General features: G+C 34.9%; 2 protein-coding genes across 3 annotated transcripts; one reads left to right on the plus strand and one right to left on the minus strand.

The window, feature by feature from the left end:
- Positions 1 to 963: 963 nt before the first annotated feature.
- On the minus strand, positions 964 to 13255 carry LOC140796949 (putative hydrolase C777.06c). Of its 2 annotated transcripts, none has more exons than XR_012110566.1 (10): positions 12879 to 13255; positions 11928 to 12063; positions 11562 to 11689; positions 9295 to 9442; positions 9109 to 9209; positions 7718 to 7776; positions 2809 to 2844; positions 2610 to 2719; positions 2328 to 2389; positions 964 to 1292 (listed from the first exon to the last, which is right to left on the minus strand). XR_012110566.1 is itself a non-coding variant. In XM_073150170.1 (10 exons), exons 1-9 carry the CDS (start codon positions 13085 to 13087, stop codon positions 2332 to 2334), a joined length of 990 nt encoding a protein of 329 aa, XP_073006271.1. In that variant the 5' UTR covers positions 13088 to 13255; the 3' UTR covers positions 964 to 1292; positions 2328 to 2331. The 2 variants fall into 2 exon arrangements, 1 of the variants encoding a protein (XP_073006271.1); XM_073150170.1 differs by having other exon boundaries at positions 9104 to 9209.
- A 2594-nt stretch (positions 13256 to 15849) lies between these two features.
- On the plus strand, positions 15850 to 18979 carry LOC140796539 (protease Do-like 5, chloroplastic). Its single transcript, XM_073149584.1, has 6 exons — positions 15850 to 16307; positions 16387 to 16539; positions 16624 to 16746; positions 16903 to 16990; positions 18183 to 18257; positions 18769 to 18979. The coding sequence occupies exons 1-6, from the start codon at positions 15897 to 15899 to the stop codon at positions 18873 to 18875; spliced, it is 957 nt and encodes a 318-aa protein (XP_073005685.1). The 5' UTR covers positions 15850 to 15896; the 3' UTR covers positions 18876 to 18979.
- Positions 18980 to 21643: the final 2664 nt, after the last annotated feature.

The following is a 21643-nucleotide window of genomic DNA, read 5'->3' on the forward strand; positions in this document are numbered from 1 at the left end:
AGTAGACATATCTAGTACTCTCATGGAGAGAGGATATTCAAAGTTCTCGGCCACTTTTCTGTTTTTTATCTTTTTGGTAGGAGAGATGAGACACCACGAGCGAAAAGTTCCGTCAAATATCTAACGACAAAATAAAAAATTAATTTTTTTAAAAATTATTCATAAGCCGAAAGGCTAAATATAAATTAGACAAAATGTCTAACTCTTCATAAATGTAGAAACACTTTTATCTCACTAAACTTTTAGTCAATATAGTAATCCATCTAGTCTAAGATTCAAGCCATGTGTGTCATCGAACAATTATTTCAAATCAAACATTGCTGAGATCTGCTTCAAACTGCACCGTCGAACTGTTAAGCTAAGCCAACTAACCACTAAATATTTTTTTTATAATATTACTTAGAAAAGTTTAACCCATAGTCTTCTTAGTTAGTAAAAAAATAACTACTAGCTCAACTAAAGTTAATTGGTTAAAAAATCAACTTAACCCAAGAGAGGGAAAATATACATCCCCACTTTTAAAAAATTAACAAAAGTACAAGATGGAAAACCGATCTTTAAAAGAAGAAAACGAATAATAGTCCACGGTGGATATATATATATATATATATATATATTACAGTAAATATCAGTACATTTATACGCAATCAGATCAGATTGAGTAATAATTGAGATCGTATAAAATTTTTGTACATATTTGGGATGCGTTAGTATTTATATAAGATTTTTTAGAAACCGATAGTTTTAAATCTTTTGTATTGGGATGCTCTTTAATTTGATTAAAAGAGATATTGTTCCTGGAGTCTTCCAGATGCGTCAGAGCATCACGGCCATGACCAGTAGCATGATGGACTCACTTGTCTTCGGGTTAGGATTATTCAGCACAACCCAAGCGTCCTTGGATTTTGCTGTGAGATGGACCAATTTCTTTTCAACAGAATCGTTTGCCAGTACAGTACGAGCTTTCAATAAATCTCTCAATATAATGCAGAATAATTGCAGATGGTCAGTTTAACTGGAACATTAAAAATTTCCACTTCTCGCTCTCAAAAAAGAAAAAGAAAATTGCACTTTGTCATGGGATCCTAGACAAAGAATCCATTGAGGGTATCATCTATACATCGAGATGAGGCCAAATACAGCAAACAATGATAACAGATCGTGCAACTTATTATATTTTCACTAAAAGAAAAAAATAGGAGATGATCATTGAACTCACAAAATGACTACCAGAGATGGGATCCTGAGTAGTATATATACCACGGGATCATCTGCATCTGGTGTAAATGAACCTGGCAAAGAAGGGACCCCTTAAGCGAATCAAATCACACTTGCTGAACATTAAAGAAGCACATTAAAAAATCACAAATGAAGCCCAGAAAATGTGTACCAAAAAGAATCCAATTTATTCACACGACTGAATTCCATAATGAATTAGAAGCAGAAAGTTCATAAAGATGCTGCATCACCATTCTTAAGGCATGATGTATAGAAACAAAGTTTTGAAAGGTGTACCCTAAGGGTGCAATTATTTACGGAATACAAAAATGAGATTAGTTTAGTCATCCTGCAAGTTGGGACGAAACTAATAAACAAGAATAAGACTAAGAGTCCGGATTGAATCCCATTCCACTAAAAGAGAGGATATATCATTTCACACTGGGTGAGATGGTATATCCCAAATGGAGGAATAAAGAGTTTTATTACTTTCTTATCTTTATTAAAATAATAAACTTAAATATTAGATAAATAAATAATAATTTAAAAATCTTAACTAATTTTTTAAATTTTAAACTTTTTATTTATATTTCATATATATTTAAAAAAATTTCGTTCATTTAAAGTATTGCTATATTAAAAAGATTTAAAATTTTTCATTATGATGAAATTTGATCTTAATTTTATTTTATTAATTTTATTGCTTTCAATTTTAATTCTCATTATTTTGAATTGAACATGATTAATTTTGATAATTAATATTTTTTAAAAATAAACATTTAATGATAGCTATTTACTTTTTATTGCTAAATACAAAATAATTTATTTTAATATATAATTTAATTTTGAGATAACCAATATCAGATTAAAATAATGATTATCATTATTTATTTATTTTTTATTGAGAATTATAATGTAATTTTATTTAGTTATCCCATTCAAATATAAGATTAGTAATCTTAAGGAATATATTATCTATTTGGATAAGCCAAAGAATGACATCCTTTTGATACAAGTATCCAATCCAGTAACTAAACCAAACGCACCACAAACATATAAAAGCTAGGCCATTATGCCAAAGTTATGTGTGTACAATCAAAAGCCTGTACCTTACTACAGGTCGATGTGGATCCGTAAACCATCATGAGCTAGCTGGACTGGAATTCCTTCTCTGAAAGATTAGACATCAGCAGCTTAGCTGTCCATACTCTTGTGGAATGATACTTGAAGACATATTAAAGCTTCCAAAAATAATTTATAATTTAGAAAAAGTTAACATTGTTTGGTTGTTGAATCGAGTGCATATAGTGGATATTTTTGGGGAAGTCAAAAAAAAAGAAGAAGGAAGATTTTAGCACACTTGGTGGCTCTTTTATTCCAAAGAACCCTACCTGCGAGACCATTCTGCCAATATATTGTTATCTTCATGGTGATCAAACTCGTGTGTCATTCCAATAAGCAGCGCTTTCTTCGGACATATCCTCTTAACAGCATCAAGAGTCTGACAAATAATAAGAGTTAAATAGAAAGTGTCCTTTTTTGGAGGGTTAGATTAATAAAGTTGCTTAGGAAGTGCAAAACAGACCAAACCTGATTAAAACAAAGGTGAGTATTATGAGTGTTTTCCTGCTCAGGAAAAAGATATATTATATTAGAAAAACACTAGCAATATATGATTTTACTCAGCCATGCAAAGATTCCATGAATACAAACACTAAAATATCAGAAGGTGAATCATCCATGCAATGATATAAGTGTTCTACAGAAGAGCAGGCCTAAGAATGATTGGATAGCCTATGATAATATCCTAAAGCACAAAGTTTCCCCAAAGTAATCTAGGGAGGGCAACATGTATGCAACCTCACCATCATTAGTAAAATAGTTGTTTTGCTGACTCGAATGCACGATCACCTGGACGTAAGCGAGTTCTCATAGCCTTGCGTATCAGTAAAAAATAAATGGTTTCTTACATTTTATTTGAGTGTCTAAAATAACAATTAAATATATGAGAATATATATTAAACAACTTGCTTTTGGGACTTTTTAAGTTTCACATTGCGCTTCCTGCTCGTATCCAAGCCGACACCTCTTTTTTAATTTCAATGTCCAAAGGACACCCCACCATCTACTAGACAAACAGAGCTAACACACCTGCAACGTTAATTTAACCAGAGACGATAACTTTTAAATTTACCCTCATCAGTTTGTGATCACCCCAAACAGTGTTTTCAATGTCACTTAACTTTGGGTGTTATTTAGATAGTATAATTTGTCATAGTAAAAATTTGGGTGTAATATTAAAAAGGTCCAAAAGGGTGCTAAATGCAAATTTTCTAAAAAACCATAAAAAAAAGTCCTAGCAAATCAAAGCTTCCACAATATGGACACATGCAACAGTAAACATCTTTGAAATGCAATCAATCATCTCTCTTGGATCTTTTAGTGGCGCCTTTGGAGGGAGAGTAATTGGAGGATCTTTGACTGGGAAGCAAAAACTCCTATTGGTCTCTACATCTCGTTCAGAGATTTGGAGGTTGTGGAGGAGGCTCTATTTTGTTCTCTTCTTCGGTCTCCTTCAATTCTCTACCATCATAGCTCAGAAATCTCTCTTCCTCCTTTCTCTATTACTTCTTTCCCTCCCTACTATTTTGTAACATATTTCTTTGATAAAATATAAGCTCCACTCACTTTTATCAAAAAAAAAAAAAAGAACCTAAAGTGTAATTTAGATTACAGTACATTCTATTCTGCCATAAAAAAATTGACAGTATACCATTTCTAACATGATATCATAGCTACGAATAGAGATGATCAATTAGCCCAACCCGCCCAGGCCAAACTTAGCTTGAGCCCAAACTAACAATGAGCAACATGAGCCAGACCTTTGCTCGCCCTGTAAAGTCGACACACAACCCGGCCTACAAGCTCAGTCCATGAGTAGAGGTGATCATCGAGAAGGTAGAGTTCCAGTTGGGCCCACCAGCATTACTTAGTTTTTGTTTCACTATAGGCATCACTTATAGGATGGGCACATCCAATTAGGTTGGCACCTACTCACCTATCTATAATTCATCCTTTAATTTAAAAAAAATAAAAATACGCTACATCATTCATTGAGATTTAAAAACTCAAATCCTATATTTTCTATTGCAAAGTGGTCGTTCGCTTGTGATCTGATTCAATGACGTATCAATCCTAAGCCGAGCCGAACTTCAGCTTTAGCCAAGCCGAGCCCGGGCCGCTCATCAAGCTTGATAGCCCTAGGGTTGACCTAGTTAGGATGTGCCCATTTTATAGTGATGCAACAAAAATCCTTCAATATTTTGTATAACTATTTGTCTAATTCTAAGAGCATCTTTTCATTTACTGATTTTTTTTTAGAATCCATTTATTGATTTATATGCCATTATATAATAACTAAGACATCTGACAATTTAAAAAAAAAAACATTCAAGTTCCATTCGAATTGGTATCGTTCTCAACATTTAGAACTAGGACTAAAAAATTATATTTGGCACTCATCCTCAACATTAGTTTCGTAGTCTTTATTCAAATCTCTTCTTCGACTTGGGCCCTCGAGGCTGACCAAGTCGATGAGGAGCGTGAGTGCGGTGGGCTAATTGATCATATCTATATGTAGCTATGATATTAGGTTAGAAATGGTATACTGCCAATAGAATGTACTGCAATCTAAATTGCACTTTAATTATTATTCTTTTGAGAAAAATGAGTGGAGCCAACTACATTTAATTAAAGGAACACGTTACAAGAAAGGATAAATGGAGTTCAAGGAATGGAAAGAAGGATTAGAGAAGGGAGAAAGAGACAAAGGGATTTTATAGCTATGATGTAGAGAATTCATCGAAGGAGACCGACGAAGAGAATGAAATGGAGCTCCTCCATAACCTCCAAATCTCGGAGGGGGATGTAAAGGCCAACAAGTTTTGGATTTCCATACGAAGATCCTCCAATTCCTCCCTTTCCAAAGTGCCACTAAAAATTCCACTAGAGATGATTGATTGCAATTCAAAGCTACTTGTTGTTGTGCGTGTCTATTGTCGAAGCTAGTACCTTTATTTCTAGGAAATTTGCATTTAGCACCCTGCTTTCAGACTAACTTGATCTGGAACTAGGACTGAAGAGTCATGTCCCATTTGGCAGTATGACCGAAGGTGAGCTGGTACTTGTCCTCAACATTTAGCACTATGATTGAAGTGTCATTTGGCCCTCGTCCTCAATATTAGCTTTCATAACTTTCATTCTGATCTCTTCTCCAATCTAGGCCCTCGAGGCCGAGTAAGTTGAGGTTAGCTTCGTTCTAATCTCTTCTCCCATCTGGGCCCTCAAGGTTGAGCAAGCCAAGGTAGAGGAGCACGAGCATGGTGGACGAATCCCGTCCTCGTGGCAAGTGAACCGTCGAAGAACTTCTCTAGCCTCACGACAAACATTGTTCTCAAGACGCCGGAGGAGTGCATATGCAGAGGCTATGCTACCATTGCAAGCAGGCTGAGGCGGAGGGGCGCAAATGCTGAGGGCTCGCCTAGCCCTCTCGTTAAGCCTGGGCCGACCCGCCCTGCCCGAGCTCGTTCTCTTATGAGCTGGTGTACGGTAATGGGCTAGACTATTTTAGCCTAGCTCGAAGATGGCCTCGAACAAAGTGCCTAGCCTGTTCAGCCCGATGGAGTCGGCCTGAAATCGACTCACCTGATAATACACAAGCTAGCTAATAAGAATTATGATGTTTTAGTACCCTATCCTTTTCCTACTGATAGAACCCAATTCCCTTCAAATTTTCACACCAACGAACTTCCCATTCATTTTCTTGGCCATATATTCTCTTCTAAGTTTTGTGAAGCTCAACCTTAAGGCTTAAACTCTCCCTCTAGGTTCCCCCAAACTATCTCTTAAGTCTCAAGCTCTTCAACTCTTTCTAAAGATGCAATGATCACTAGGGTTGTCAAAATAATCAAGCCGGTTTGAGCTCGGCTCGATTAAGCTTGGTTCTAAAAATGAGTTGAACCGAGCATGATCTTCAAAATAGGCTCAAAAATAATTTCAAACCAAGCTTGATCATTTGCCGGCACGATCAAATAAGCTCGATAAGGCACGAAATAATTATTATATATATATATATACATATATGTGTGTAATATTTCTATACTATACTATAATATTATTATATTCTAAGATTTACTTAAGTGGATTATTATGTCTTATAATCTTATAGAGTTTAGTTTTAAATTTTATTCTATTAGCTTATATTTTTAAATTAGACCTTATTTTAAGCTTGATTTAGGTCGACTCAAAATTTGGCTTAAGTTGATCAAGGCCTTGATATTATTTATTGATCAGCTCATTTAGGCTCGAGCTCGAAATTGGCTTGAATTGAAATGATTTCTTTTCAAGCTTGATCAAAGCCAAGCTCAATCAAGCTCAACTTGATTACACCCCCTAATAACCACTAGCTACTGCCATTGACTACTATCTACCAATCACTGTCACCATCAACAACCGATGGCCATTCTTAGGTTACTAATGATCTATGAGCTACAAATATTATCCTTCTCCCTTAAATAAAATTTCCCACAGTATTTGCAAATTTATTAGTACATTTTATAATAGACATATTTCAACTATGTCAACTCTGCACAATATTATGGAGAGAATATCTTGGAATTTCTCCAAATAAAGTTGCTTCAATTTCTGATAGGCCTACCAGGAAAAGAAGTCCAATAGCTTTTGATCAGATAGAAATTCAAAATACAAATAAACAAATAACCCACAATAAAGTCCAATTTATACATTTTGAGGTTTTGACTTTTCGAAAGTTTAATTCTCTAAAATTCCTTTTTCAATATGTATAGTTTTAGGATTAGTTGTGTGAAAGATTGATAGCTTGGTGAGTGCCAACCTAGGGGAAATTATCCATTCCATAATACTATAACTCTGCAATTCCTTCATTAATCTAAAGTCATACTACTTCAATATTCATGTAAAACAATTTTAAATCTTTGCATGTAAATTTTTTTTGCGCACTTCCTATATTTTTCTGCAAAATCTGATAATGTGCCTATGATCTAGTTGGGCTGGTCCAAGTCCTCTAACTAGCCATCATCTTCTTTAAATCAAGGACTGGACCAGGTGTTTCAAGCTCATTCCAAGAATGACATATTTCGAAGAGGTATTAGGTGGGCTTAGGCTACTTCTGCTAGGCTCAAGATCTTCAAGAGAAATCAAATCTGGGAGATGATAAATACATTTATAATTTTGTATATATATATTATATATATATATATATTAAATATGTAGTTGGGAATAACCACATAAAGGATTTGATGTTGTTCTTGTTGTTATATATACAACATGTACATATGTACGTATACATCTTATTATCCACATAAATGAAATAGTGTAAAAGAATATATAAAATATTAAAAAATGAAGGGAGATATTGAACAATGAATCTTGTTGAATCAATAAAGACAAGTCATAGACTAACCTTGTACAGAGTGTCTAAGATAAGAAGATCTAGTTGTCCAGCTCCAGACTTTGAAATAACTGCAACAAAGAAGTGAATCAAGAAACAGAAGAGAGTCATGCAAAAGTTGTTTCAGTAAACCTAATGAAAGTCCAAGCAAGGGGACAAAGATGCAACATTTGGTGGTATAGGATAATCAAGCACCAATACACTATTTGCATAGGCTGCCTCGACTTTGATGGAAACAAACAAACAAATCACTTAACAAAGTGAATAAAAGCAGATGGTTTACTAGCCGGTCCTAATAGTGCGTGACAAAAATAACATTGTGTCGACGATCGAGAATGAGCTCCTACAACCTGACATATATTCATTTTCAGCAACATTAGCAAGAATAGATCATGAAGTCCACTTCACATTTTCCCTATTCTTTAGCTAAGCCTCCAGAATTGTCACACCAATCTTAAGTGGCAGTAAAACTTTAGGTTAATTACGTCTACACTCCTGATCTATACCTAGTTTTCACGGGGACGTCCTAATTTTTTTTTATGTTACAATGTCCCCCCTAAATTTTTTATGTTACGTTCTAGTCATAAAAGCACGAAACAATCTCTATGGCTTGGCCCTCCCCATAACCTCATTGGTGAGAGCCCCATATACTAAGATGTCCTTTTACACTCCTTCCAAAATGTAGCCAAACTACACCATCTATGAAGTAGATTTAAAGAACAATTTTTATTATAATTCCAAAATAAGCTAATATCATAAAGGAAAATATAACAATATAATAACACTTTTCTTGTGCACTGTGTTTGATAACATAAATTTAAGCAACTATGGCTTGGATTCCACCTTCGCAATCAAATTAGGAGACAAATAAGTTGCATGCATAGTATTCTATTCTAGTAAATCCAAATTAAAATATCACAAAGAAAACAATCTAATGATACATTTATCATGTTCTACGCTTGATAATGTGAAATTTTTTAACCATCATTGGCATCTAAATTTTTCGCAACAGCATACAAGACATTTTATCATGTTCTATACTTGATAATATAATATGCAAAAGTATTATTTTATCATCAGCATCTAAGTGCTTTTTTCCGAGAACATTATGCTACCAAGAAAACCAGCCAAAGTTGAGAAAAGTATGCACAACAGATAATTGACACAGTGCAAAAAATAGCAGATAGAGAGCTATGTATTCTATTAGTTGCAGTTTGGCCATGTAAGGAAAAAGAAACCATTCATGTAAATGGATAGTCCACACTCTAGAGCAAAAGAATGGTAAAAAATGTTCTTTCATACAGCACAATCTTAATCTTTTAGATAGAAATAGGCAATGACATGTAGATTACTAATGGCAATTTAATAAAACTTATGACTAACAAAATGAGTTCATACCATACTCGGTACTGGAAGGAAAACGTGAAACATCAGATATATAGGCAACTCTGGATTTTCGTCCAAAAAGGAAGCCCAAACAGACATAATCCTCTCCATGCATTACCTGAATTAAGAAAAGAAAGCTTCAAAAAGATATTGATTACAAACAGCACTACACACTATGGAGGTACAGAAGTGAAGGTAGTTACTGGTAAAGGAACAAACTCAAGCCCCAATGACATAAAAGGTTTCTCGCAGTTACTCTCAATAATTCTCCAGTCAAGTTGGGCAACACGCCTCACTTCCTCCCCTTCCTTGGGTTTCTTTCTCATCAGGTATGGGAATTTTTGTGAAATGCTGTTTCAAAGAGTAACTACGGGAATAAGTTAAAAAATATTTAACATAATAATGATCCAAAGATTTGAGAATATCAGTACAATCCAACTGTGCCTAAGAATGAGATACCTCTGAATGAAACATCCTAGTTCAAGTATCGACTACTGAAATAGCTTAATCTCTTGTGGTTTAGAATTCCAGTGCAGATTAAACTTATATCACGCAGACAGATAAAATGTACTGTACAACTCTGATAACACACACATGGTTCTATTGATCTCACCATAAAATGCTTCTGTTGGTCTGCCATTTCATGGTTCTTCTCAGTGTGTATTCCTTGAGTAATACACAAAATAGCTTGCAAAAATAAAAACTCATAGCAGATAAAGTCTAAGTAGAGGGTCAGGGGAATGAAAGCTAACTCCATTTCTCATATTTAATATTTGAGAAAAGAAAAAATGGTAACCATCGAGGATTTTTTTAATTAAATTCTTACTGAATCAAAGGTTATTTTTCTTTAATCAAAACTCAAAAGCATGTAAGAATAAATTACAACTGCTCTTCTGACGTTTAGGGCCCAACGGCCAAAAACAACAATTCTATAGTTATCTTATAGCTAAAAGTAGATTTATTTCTAGCAAGAATTCAAGCTTTCTTCCACACCCAACTTTCTTCAATCATGTTACAGATAATTTCCTAATCATCCTATCTCCATATTATAATGCGCTTTTAACATAATTGCCACCAACAAATTTGTAAATATCAGAAGTGCCACTATATTTTTCAAGATATCAAAATTGCCATCAAAATAATTACTCTTTTCAAATTGCCATTCCATTGATTAAATGTAACTAACCATAGGTGATGTAAAGTGTAAACACCATTTTACCAATATATAAAATCATTTCAAATGGTTGGAAAAATCAAAAAAAAAAATTCAAATAACACCCTACATTTTAGTGATAATATCTGTCTTTGAGCTATTTGTAATCCGACCCCTTCCTTTTTGCCTATAATTTTTATATCACATGATATTGTTACTTTGACTAACTAGCCTTAAACCTAGGGTCCTAAACTATAGTTCCTTTCACTCTATGGATGAAATTACAGAAGTACCTGTAAGATTCTTTCTTACTTAACCTCACTAACCAGAATTATTAACCCTTGATAAAATGTTCTCGAAGAAGTTAGGATTTTGTTAGTAGTATTTTTACAAGGTTATTTAGATGTTAAAAGACAAAGTACTTTTGGTATTTAAACAATAAACTTAGTGTCCCTAGTGCAGTTATAAATTATTCCTACTAAAAATCAGTTTTGGTGAAAGATTGGTTACTTTCAGTTAACCCAGGTTGTGATATGATATAGGTAGAAAGGAGGGGCCATATTACAAATAGCTTAAAGATGAGGAATTGATCACAAAATCACTAAAATATAAGATGTTATTTGGATATTTCTCAAAAATATTAGATGTTACTCTCTATATTGTTGTAGCACAAGTATATTTAAATAATGATCCAAATATCTTGATAATTATGTAGTAATATTAATGACATATTTATCATTCTAAAATTTGAGAAAGAAGGATATTTTGGAAATTAAGAAATATACTTTAACTTCAACAGCCACAGGTTAGGAATATTCATGGAACATTCCTTTAGATTAACCATAATGGCAATTTTGAAAGAGCCAATGATTTCAAATGGGGTTATGATATTTTAAAGAGTGGTAGAAATTATATCTGAAATGATTTTAAGGGCAATTAGTATTACACTCTATACAAATCCTAACAAAATCCAAGAACGAACTAGCAGAATTTGCAACTGGGAAGAGCAATGCACTGATGAACATATGCATCTTCCCTATGAGGTAAAGGTCTGTGATTCACCAGATTGAACTCATAAATAGTAAAATAAAAAAAATGAAAATGTTTCCAGAACATGTATACTAAAGGATGCAAATCATCACCAATCTATTAATCTTGCATAACAATAGATTATCATCAAACTTCCATCTGAAGGAAAAGCTATTGTCACAAAATATTTTGGCAAACTAAAACTGCTGCATAGTATGATATGTGAACTTCCAGGTAATCCTAATAATGAACAAGCAAGCCTTGCACACTAACCACAACTTACAGTACCTATCCAATGCAAATTGGGTCAGGAAGATAGGAGTGGGATCAATATTATTTGTAGGACTAAAAGGTTGCACCGCCCGTATATCATCGAGTCCAAGAATAGCATCAGCATGCTCGTGGGTTAGAATAATCTGCAGTAAATAGCAATGATTAGTCTATGTCTGCTAACCGACTTTTCTAGTCAATGTCATGCTGATCTCTTAAAGATCTTCTGTAGCTACATAATGATATTGAAAATTGACACTGTTAGCATGGAAACACAACAAATAACACTTACTTCATATGAAGCTTAAAAAAAAGTTTCTGATTGTATATCCAATACCAGAATAAGCTACATATGATAGAGGAAGACAAAACTATAGTACCCACAGTATCAACACGAGGGATCTTATGGCGAACAAACCATCGGAGAACTTGTTCTCTAAAGGTTTTTCCAACATCGATCAGAATATACTTGTGTGCACCATCATCTTGACAATAATCGATCAAAAGTGAAGTATTGCACCTGTAAGGGAAAAAGAAGAAGAAGAAGAAGAAAATAGAAGCAGCAATGATTAAGGAAATATCAGGATGTTTTAATAAAAATCTCTAACGGATTATTCTCCTTAGAGGTGCCTATTAGCCTTGAAATTTGAATTAGGAGAGATAGTGGGAAGGAAGAATCAGTCAAATATGATCCAGCATGAGCAATAAAGGGGAGAGAGAGAGAGAGAGAGAGAGAGAGAGAGAGAGAGAGAGAGAGAGAGAGAGAAGAGAGAGAGAGCAAAGTGGGAAAAAAAGGAAGAAGACTGAGAGGTGAATTCACAAGATCTGAAAACAATCAGGAAAACAAATATCTTGAATATAGTCAAGAGGTCCTGGTGAGAAGAGTTAAGGGTCATAAAAATTGTGAATGAAACCAATGCTTTTGAACATATAAAAAAAATAACGGAGCATGATGAGATAAGATTATACTTTCTATAATCATGTTTCCCTTTACTTTCTCTTTTTCAATACATCAAATACTATAAGAAAGGCAGAAAGGCGAACTTGAGGACAACTTCCACTTTCATATTTATGGTGAGAACGCCATGAATTCCATCTCAGAAGCAAGTTTAGCGGCTTGGGTTAAGTCGAGGACTATTTTCTTCTCTTTTATCTTCATTCAACAAACGCGATCACGTTTCTTGCAGACTAAAATTGAGCGGATCTAAAATTTTAGGGTCTTCAGATCCCTCCGACAAGAGCTATTTATACGACTCTTCTTCCTTTCTAATGACTTAAAATTAGGAATCAGAGTTTCACATATGGGAAAAACGAGAGAAGTCCACGGGATGAGACCTGTAGTTAGGATTTTGCTCCGGCGGGATCGAGAGAGACTGGAAGCAGACGCCGCACGGGGGATCGGATGGCTGGATCAAGCACCGGGCATTGGGGACGGCGCTCGAGCAGCCGGTTCCGAGAAAGATTAGAGAGGATCCGCCATTGTTGAGGCCCCCATCGCCGGAGATGCTCCCGTTCTCCATAGAGAGATTTTTTAGGGTCTCCATAAAATTGGGGGGAAATTGAAGGTACGAAGAGGACTAGAGGAGACAGCAAGAGAGAGAGAGAGAGAGAGAGAGAGAGAGAGAAGAGAGGGGGAGGGAAATGGATGGGTGATCTCAGTGGTCGAGGAGGAAGAAGTATTTATATCCCGGGCGGGAAAGCACGCCGTCGACAAAAGCAATAAATTTGGTTTTCTTATTTATAGAAATTGATCTTTTACCTTTATTATTGTTTATTATATGAATATTTATCAATCGGCTCTTGTATTTTACTTTAATATCTAAAAAGTATCCTCACATGGATTTTCGTAATGGAATTATTATATTCATGATGCATGGAAAGATTTTTGTGTCCCTAAATGTGTACAAAATATTTTGTGTACATTTATCTATGTAAAATAAGCACATATATAAGTGATTTAATATTTGAATCAAATATTTTTATGTTTCGGAGCCACTTAAGTGGTGGTGTTTGAGCGCATGAGAGCTAATGTTCAAAGTTATAGAGATAGTTCTATAGATTTTTGTCAAAGCCTTTCGAACAGGCATTCTTGCGTTTGAATGACGTTGGAAATCTCCACGAATTTTATTACTTGGTAGGTCTTATTAAGCCAAGCTTCTGGAGAGAGATTCTATCCATGTATACTATATATATTTTTATTTAATAAATATATAAGCACATGAAATAGTTTAAAAATACATGGACTCTTATTTTTTATGATTTTTATTAGTTAATTATATATATATTTTTATTTAGTATATTAAACTAAGTGTACATATTTTCTATAATCAATACATATTTTTTATATTTTAGCATATATAATTAGATATTAGATACACTATTATCGCTAATTAAAAGATAAGATATAATTAAGTTGCAAAAAGCTCGCGTCATTAACCTTAATTTTAAAAAGCTATTTTCCCACTAATTAAAAATTAAAAACCGGATAGTCTTATTTTTAAAAATCTTGGTACTAATATGTCACCTAATAGGCTTCATTTTGAGGGGCTGTGCTGGTATGATTAATAGGGTCACTGCTAAGTTTGTCTTCTTTGTCCAGTCTTATTAACTCTACCATAAATGCTATTTCTAGCTTTAATTTCAGTAATTTTGTCATGCCCCTGAGTATTGTGGATAATATCGAGAAGAAGGCAGTCTTTTCTCTCGGCTAAGGGGGATACCAAAGGTAGTTATCTGATCAATTGTCACACTGTTAATTTTTCCAAAGACCAAAGTGGCCTTAACATAAGGAACCTTAGATGGGCTCGGGTGGCCTTTATGAACCGCAAAATCTCTAATATGCGTAATGATCGCAATCTCTTGTGGGTACAGTTGATGAAAAACAAGTATACTCCCCTCAAGCCGTGGGACAGAAAAAATTGGTCTAAAGGCTCCTCAAGTATGTATAAGCATATCTTCACTACTAGTACTGTTCTGGAAGAGGGATATCGTAAGAATATTAGCAATGACAACTCTACTTCTACTATGCATGACCCTTGGCTCTTCACTATGTCACTATCTATGAAGCCCACTTACTTAAATATGTTAAATATGAATGTAAGTTTTGGGAATAAGGAAGTGGCTAGATTAATTCAAAGAGGCACCTAGCATACCAATAGAACCTATCATTGGTTTGGCCCTATCCTTTCGATAGGATTCAAGCAAATTCACCTGCCTCGTTATCCTATCAAGGATTCTTGGGTTTAGGCTAAAAAATGCCTATACCCTGCTTATAGACTAACACACCTCGGTCATCGAGGATAAACCTAACTGGACCGCTATCTGGAAATTGCCTATTGCTTCTCGTATTCATACCTTCCTATGGAAGCTCACCTAGAACCGTCTGCCTTCCAAGGCCAGGCTCATTAGCTATGGTATGCCTATTTTGCCTCTTTGTCGTAATATTTGTGCTAAGGATATTGAGACTGCTACTCACATTTTCTTACAGTGTAACTTTGCTAAGCAAATTTGGGATCTCAACATGACTACCTTTGGCATCCGCCTAACCTGTAATGGCAATTGGTTGGGTGGCGACTGGCTTAAGGAGTGTGACAACCTCCCTAATCAACATAAGATTTTCATTCTATCTATTATTGCCAACTCTTTTTGGCAACTTTGGAAAAACTGCAACCTTGTTCACTACAATTCGCCAAATACATCCTCTTATGTTTGATGGCGCAACATTGTCACTATGACTATGGACTATTTCAAACTGGAGGAGGTTGGCTTTTTAGGGACTCTGACACTGATATCTTGTTGGCAGGTGATGTCACTGTTCGATGCACTACGTCCTTGTTTGCTAAAGCGTGGGCACTTCGCGAGACGCTTGAACAAGCCAAGTTTGACTATTCGGAGATTCTCGGTGGAGTCTGATTCACTCTAATTTATAAACGCCCTCAAAACTAACAAGAGGGACAAAAACATGAAGAATGTGTTCACTGACATCTGTTATCTTTTCGGTACCTCCAATAACATAACATTGACTCATGTTCTTAGAGAAGTAAATGATGTTGTCAACTGGCTAGCAAATCATGCTAGGAAAACTTGTTATGCTTTTACTTGGGAAGGCTCAGGGATGCTTGAGTTAACCTCTATTTTGTGTTTTGATGCCCGCTGGCACCCTACACGTGCGGGGAATCAATATGTAGCCTTTTTGGGGGCCTCTGGCCCTCGGATTAATGCATTCTTAATTAACAAAAAAAGAAAGATATTTTATATCAAGTAATGCCTTTTATTTTTAATTATTTTCCCACTATTATTCAGATAACTCAACGGTTGGTATTTCCTTTCCGTTACTAAGCAAGCAATCAATCCATGGCTCTACTCCCCTCTTCGTCTTCTTCTACTCTCCCAAGAACACCGCCATTACCACCACCTCCTCTCTCCTCCCTCACAAACTCAAGACTCCACCTTCCCCTCCTCCCTACTCGAAGAACTCTCCTCCTCGCGTCTCCTTTCCTCCTCCCCCTCCCACTTCCTCGCCCCTCTCAAGTCGCCGGAGCCGAACCCATGGACGAGTCCCAGCTCGACGAGGAACGAGTCGTCCGCGTCTTCCTGGAGACCTCCCCTTCCGTCGTATTCATCAAGGACTTGGAATTGCTACCGAGCGGAAGACCCCAACTTGCTTCGACCGCGGTGGAGGATAAAGACGACGACGTTGATGCGAAGGATGCTAAAGTCATAGGAACGGGATCTGGGTTCGTCTGGGATACGGCCGGACACATCGTAAGAGATGTTAATATTAATTTCTCTTTAGAACCATGTTGTAAATCCGACGTGGGTTCTTGTGTTCTGGGTGGATTAGGTGACGAATTACCACGTGGTGGCCAAATTGGCCACAGATGGATCGCGTCTTCATCGTTGCAAGGTGTATTTGGAGGACTCTAATGGTGGTACTTATGCCAAGGAAGGGAAGCTTATCGGAGTTGATCCTTCCTATGATCTTGCTGTCCTAAAGGTTTTGGTTCATAGGTGTTTGTGAGTTTGTCTCAAAGATAAAACCTTGTAGCGAGTTAGTGGTAACAGATGGAAATATACGTAGGTTGACGTGGAGGGTGATAAGCTAAGGCCGGCGCTTATTGGTATTTCGCGGGATCTGCGGGTGGGTCAAAGCTGCTTTGCCATTGGGAATCCTTATGGATATGAGCACACTCTAACTACTGGGGTAAATGTTTTCTTGGTAGATTATTTCCTTTTTAATCAAGTATGTCAAGTGATTTGTGATCCTTGAATGATGGATCAGTCTGCTTTGAAGTCTTGCATCATGTATGAGAGGACACATCCAAATTCTATAGTAAGTCATTGTTTTAGATGATTACAGGTTGTGAGTGGATTGGGGAGGGAAATACCATCACCAAACGGAAAGTCGATTCGGGGAGCCATACAGACAGATGCTGCCATTAATGCTGGTAACATTTCTCTTTTATGTGTATGATCTTCTACAATATTGCCTTTGTACATTATAGGCATTATCAGAGAACATCAAAACTACATAAATATCTCACTTCATATATCGTAAGTATGTGGGGGATATTTGTTATGTTCACCTTATTCATGTGGCACTTTTGCTTCCTAATTTCTAGTTAAGATCTGAGATGGATTTTGTTAGCTGCTTCATATTGATGACAACAATTGCTGGATTTGAATTAATTTTTGCCTAGATTAATCTTTTGGATCTCTAATTGACTCATCCACTGCTTTGTTGCCATTATATCATCTAAAAGCATTCAGAATTTCTGCAAGTTACCATGAATGTACATATGATCATTAGACATTGTCATCAATATCTACTATGTAAAGAACTTGTGTTGACTACTTGCTCATTTTTTATTCTAGAATATTATATGTCGGATTTGGCATCACTCCGTTGATGGTTAGGTTTGGTCCATGCATGCTGGTTGCATGAATTTGAGTCATAGAAATTGCTCCTGGTCATGGTGGCATGGCTAGATCGATAGGTTGCCACCATAGACGAGGCTCCCAATTCTGCCTATCCTCGGCTAGTTGAGGGGACGGGATAACGGATGCATATCAGCATATATTTTGTCCTCAGCAGTTGCATTTGTGATAACTTTTTTACTATTATACCCATATTTGTCCACACTTGTCCTTCCTATACCCTACATGTGTGGAACCTCATGCAAAAGGGGGGGCCATATTTACTGAAATTATTCCTCAACCAAACATATTTACTCATTGTAGTTTCTCTACTTTGCCAAACAATTAATATAGATAGAGGAAAATAAGGAGCGCAATATCAAGAATTTATCCCCTTGAATAGATTCTCTCTTTCAAAGAAAAACTTATCTTTTCACTACAACGAAACAAATGATAAATTGGTTTTGATTTTCAACAAGAATACTGTAAAATCCAACCAGGTATCTTTAGGTAGCTACAATGCGTTCCTTTGCTGCTAGTTCTGCATAGTTTTACACATCAGCTTGTTTTATCTGCAATGTTATTTTCGCATGCCTATAGTGCATTGAAATGAATAAAAGCTTGTTCTTTATTACTTCTCATTCGAAATGCAGAAACATTAAATCTATTACCCATGCTAGCTAGTTGATCTTTCACCAAGTTACTTACTGTTATTGTGAACAGGAAACTCAGGTGGACCTCTCATTGACTCATATGGCCATGTGATTGGAGTTAATACAGCTACATTCACTCGTAAAGGTATTATTACTTTCTCAGCAATTGAAATAATATTAACAAGTACATCTTTAGTTTATCACTCTTTCCCACTCGTAAAGGTACTATCACGCTAAGCTGTTTTTGTAAAGCGTCTGTTAGATAATCATGTTTGCCAAAAGCTTAAATTGTTAGATAACGGCAAAATCATTTTATGAAACCCTTGAATTCTTAGTCATTTTATGGAATAAACTCAGAAGCAAGTGATGAATGGGTGGCAGATACTTTCCCTCACATAGACATCAGAATCATTAATGGTACAAATCAATCACAGTTATAAACGATATCTGATTAAAACGACGTAAAAGATATTTTGGCATAATAAGTATTAATATATTTAAAATTATTAGAGAAGAACATTATGGCATTCCTACACATTAACATGTGAAAATGTTGTGAAACACTGCCTTACCTGTAATCAGAAAGGAAAAGAAAAGAAAAGTAGAACTTTGAACAAGATTACGACATGAAGTTTACTGATGATTTTTATTTGCAGGTACTGGAATATCATCTGGTGTCAACTTTGCCATCCCAATTGACACGGTTGTACGTACAGTCCCGTATCTTATAGTATATGGAACTTCTGTCAGCAATAGGTTTTGACTCAGCCTTTTGATCATATACTGTCAATATCCATGTCTTTACCACCTATTTCTCTTGTTCTCATGTTGTTCTTTTTGTTAATAAATATATAATTAATTGAAAAACCTGTTGGCATTTCAACTCCTCATAAGCATTCATGTTGTTATCTATTTCTAGAGATGATTGTTCTGTCTTAGCCAAAGTTTATAGTCACAAAAGCAATGGAAACATGCGATAAAGTACACGCACAATTTGATTATTTTAGTTAAGTCATTTTCGCATTGCAGTTATGTAACCAAAATATTTAAGGATGCAGTTGTCATATGTTTTTGCAAGTCATTATCCTTTCTCCTCTCACAGGAACTTTTATTAAAGCAGTTTGGAAGATTTAAAAGAGGGGAAAGGGAAAAGAAGAAAGAAAACTTGATTTCATTTGTTGCCAAATTAATTTCTCAAGAGGATTGATATCCTCTGCCCGCAGATATATATACATACATAAAATTGGGGTTTTTAAAAATAATTGCCACTAAAAATTTATGAAATATTATAATTGTCAATTTTTTATGAAATATTGAGAGAATATTCCTTACAGAAGATCGTTAGAATTAATAAATACATATTAAATGACTAAAATACTCTTGGTCTTGAAGTTTAGAGTGTAGAATATTTATCTCTTATTATATATAGTGTGTCTCCATCCAGGCATCAAGGTTTGCAATTGCTAATAAATATATTAGGAACTCAATTCCTCGCGAAAACTAACACTACCCTAATCGCCATGGCACTCATGGATTAATGAACCCTGACTTAACGATTTTATTATTACCATTCTCATTCAGTAATAAACGGATTATTCGTGCAAAAAATCCAAATCCTTTTTGCTGTCTATAAGATATATATATATATATATATATATATATATGCTATAATACTACAATGATATATAACTAGTAAAATTGGGCGATATTTAAAATCAAGAACTAATTATATTTCCTCTGTTCTATCTAATTAGTTTTTCCGACATAAGAATATACAATCACGGGCAGCTTAACATCTAGTCCTAAGTTAATTTTTCTATTTTTAAACTCTTTTCTGTTTTCTATATTTTAATCTAAATTTGTCTAAAATATACTATATCAAAGTAGTCTAAAGCTATCTAAATTAGAAGATAATTGAATAAAGAAGAGGAAACTCGTCTATTTTTATTATCCGTAAGAAATAAACTTTTGATGAGTTCATCAAAAATCTTAACTCAAACAGTAACAACAACCAAAGCATTTAATCACAGGTGATTACTTCAACTCTTTTATGCACACTAAAGTTCTTAATTGATTATGATTATGATGCGAACCGGGTCAGATTGGATCACATCAAGGGAAGATTAGACTCAATGTATTGAGTCTAGTTATCTTATTTACTTATTTGGTTTAGTTAGAAGGTTTAGGATTTTATTTAATTAGCTAAATCCAGCTCTGCGCAATTTCGAAAAAATATTCGCAGAATATACTACAGATGTACGAGTAATATCAAACCAGAGATCTACAACTTTCGTATTCACAACTTCTCCAGATTCAGGAATCTATTTACTTGAAACGAAGAATTAATCCGTGAAAGATAAAGAAAGACTGATTTAGTTAGTTAGTTAGCTAGCTTTATCTTATTGTTTGAATTTCAAATAAATCGGATAATCCTCATGTGGATCCGATCCGCTAATTTTACTTCTATAAATAGGAGTGGACATGTATTGATAATGGGATAAATGGAATCATCATTGAGAGAATTCTGAGTTTAGCCAGTTATTATTCTCGTCCTTATCTTTTTATATTAACTGTTGGATTGCCTTTATCTTCATAGGAGTATATCATAACCGTATATCCCCTTCAAGCTTTCAAACCCTAGCCACCTCCACCACCACCCTTGGCCGACCGCCACAACGTCGAAAATTACTGTTCTGCCCTCTTTGATCTACTAGAGCCATTATAATCCTAACTCACGAGGCTACCTCCACCTAAATTTTCATAATCATCCAATGGACTGATCGTTCCCGATCTGGTCCGTAATAGATTAGTTTTAAATTTTTTTATTATGTCGCTTCAATTTAAACTATGTATGAGCATGTATTTGAGTCAAAAAAAAGTTATATGAAAATTTATTCGAATTATTCTTAGGATTTTGCTTTAATTATTAAATAACCATCACATATAAATTGGTGATAATAAAACAAATATTTAAAATAAAATAAAAATACTTGAGAGGTTGACATAATATCATCCATATTTATTTCTTTTCATCTCCCTCATTTGTAAAAGCTAATATTAAGGAAAATAATGCGGGTCTCAATTAAAATTAGTAAATAAATAAATAAAATAAGAACAATAGTCCGTAGCTAGTGAATGGAAAGGTTGAAATATAATTAAAATTTGCCCTAATTGCCATGGCACTCACTGGCACGAACAGCCAATGGAGCCGTGGCACGTGCTCGTCCGTGGTGAGAGGAGAGTATCTAATGATAATTACGCATATTAATTCCATTCGAATCTTATGGTAGCCATCAACCTCACCACCTTGGTATGAAAAATTTAAATGTTGGAAAAAAAAATAATATTTTTGTTGAGAATTTTTTAAAAGTGACAATTGTGACACATAAACCCATATTTTTAATAAATAAATATGACATATTATATGAGTATTATTGCAAGTGAATCACTAGCGGCGTTAAATTGTTTAAGCAAGATGTAATAGTTCTTAAGATAGTTTTTTTTTAATGTATATCCCTCTAAAATTCTTTT

Source organism: Typha latifolia, chromosome 10 (genome assembly GCF_019914945.1).
Source record: "Typha latifolia isolate L0001 chromosome 10, TyphaL0001v2, whole genome shotgun sequence".
In the NCBI taxonomy this organism is placed as follows: domain Eukaryota; kingdom Viridiplantae; phylum Streptophyta; class Magnoliopsida; order Poales; family Typhaceae; genus Typha; species Typha latifolia.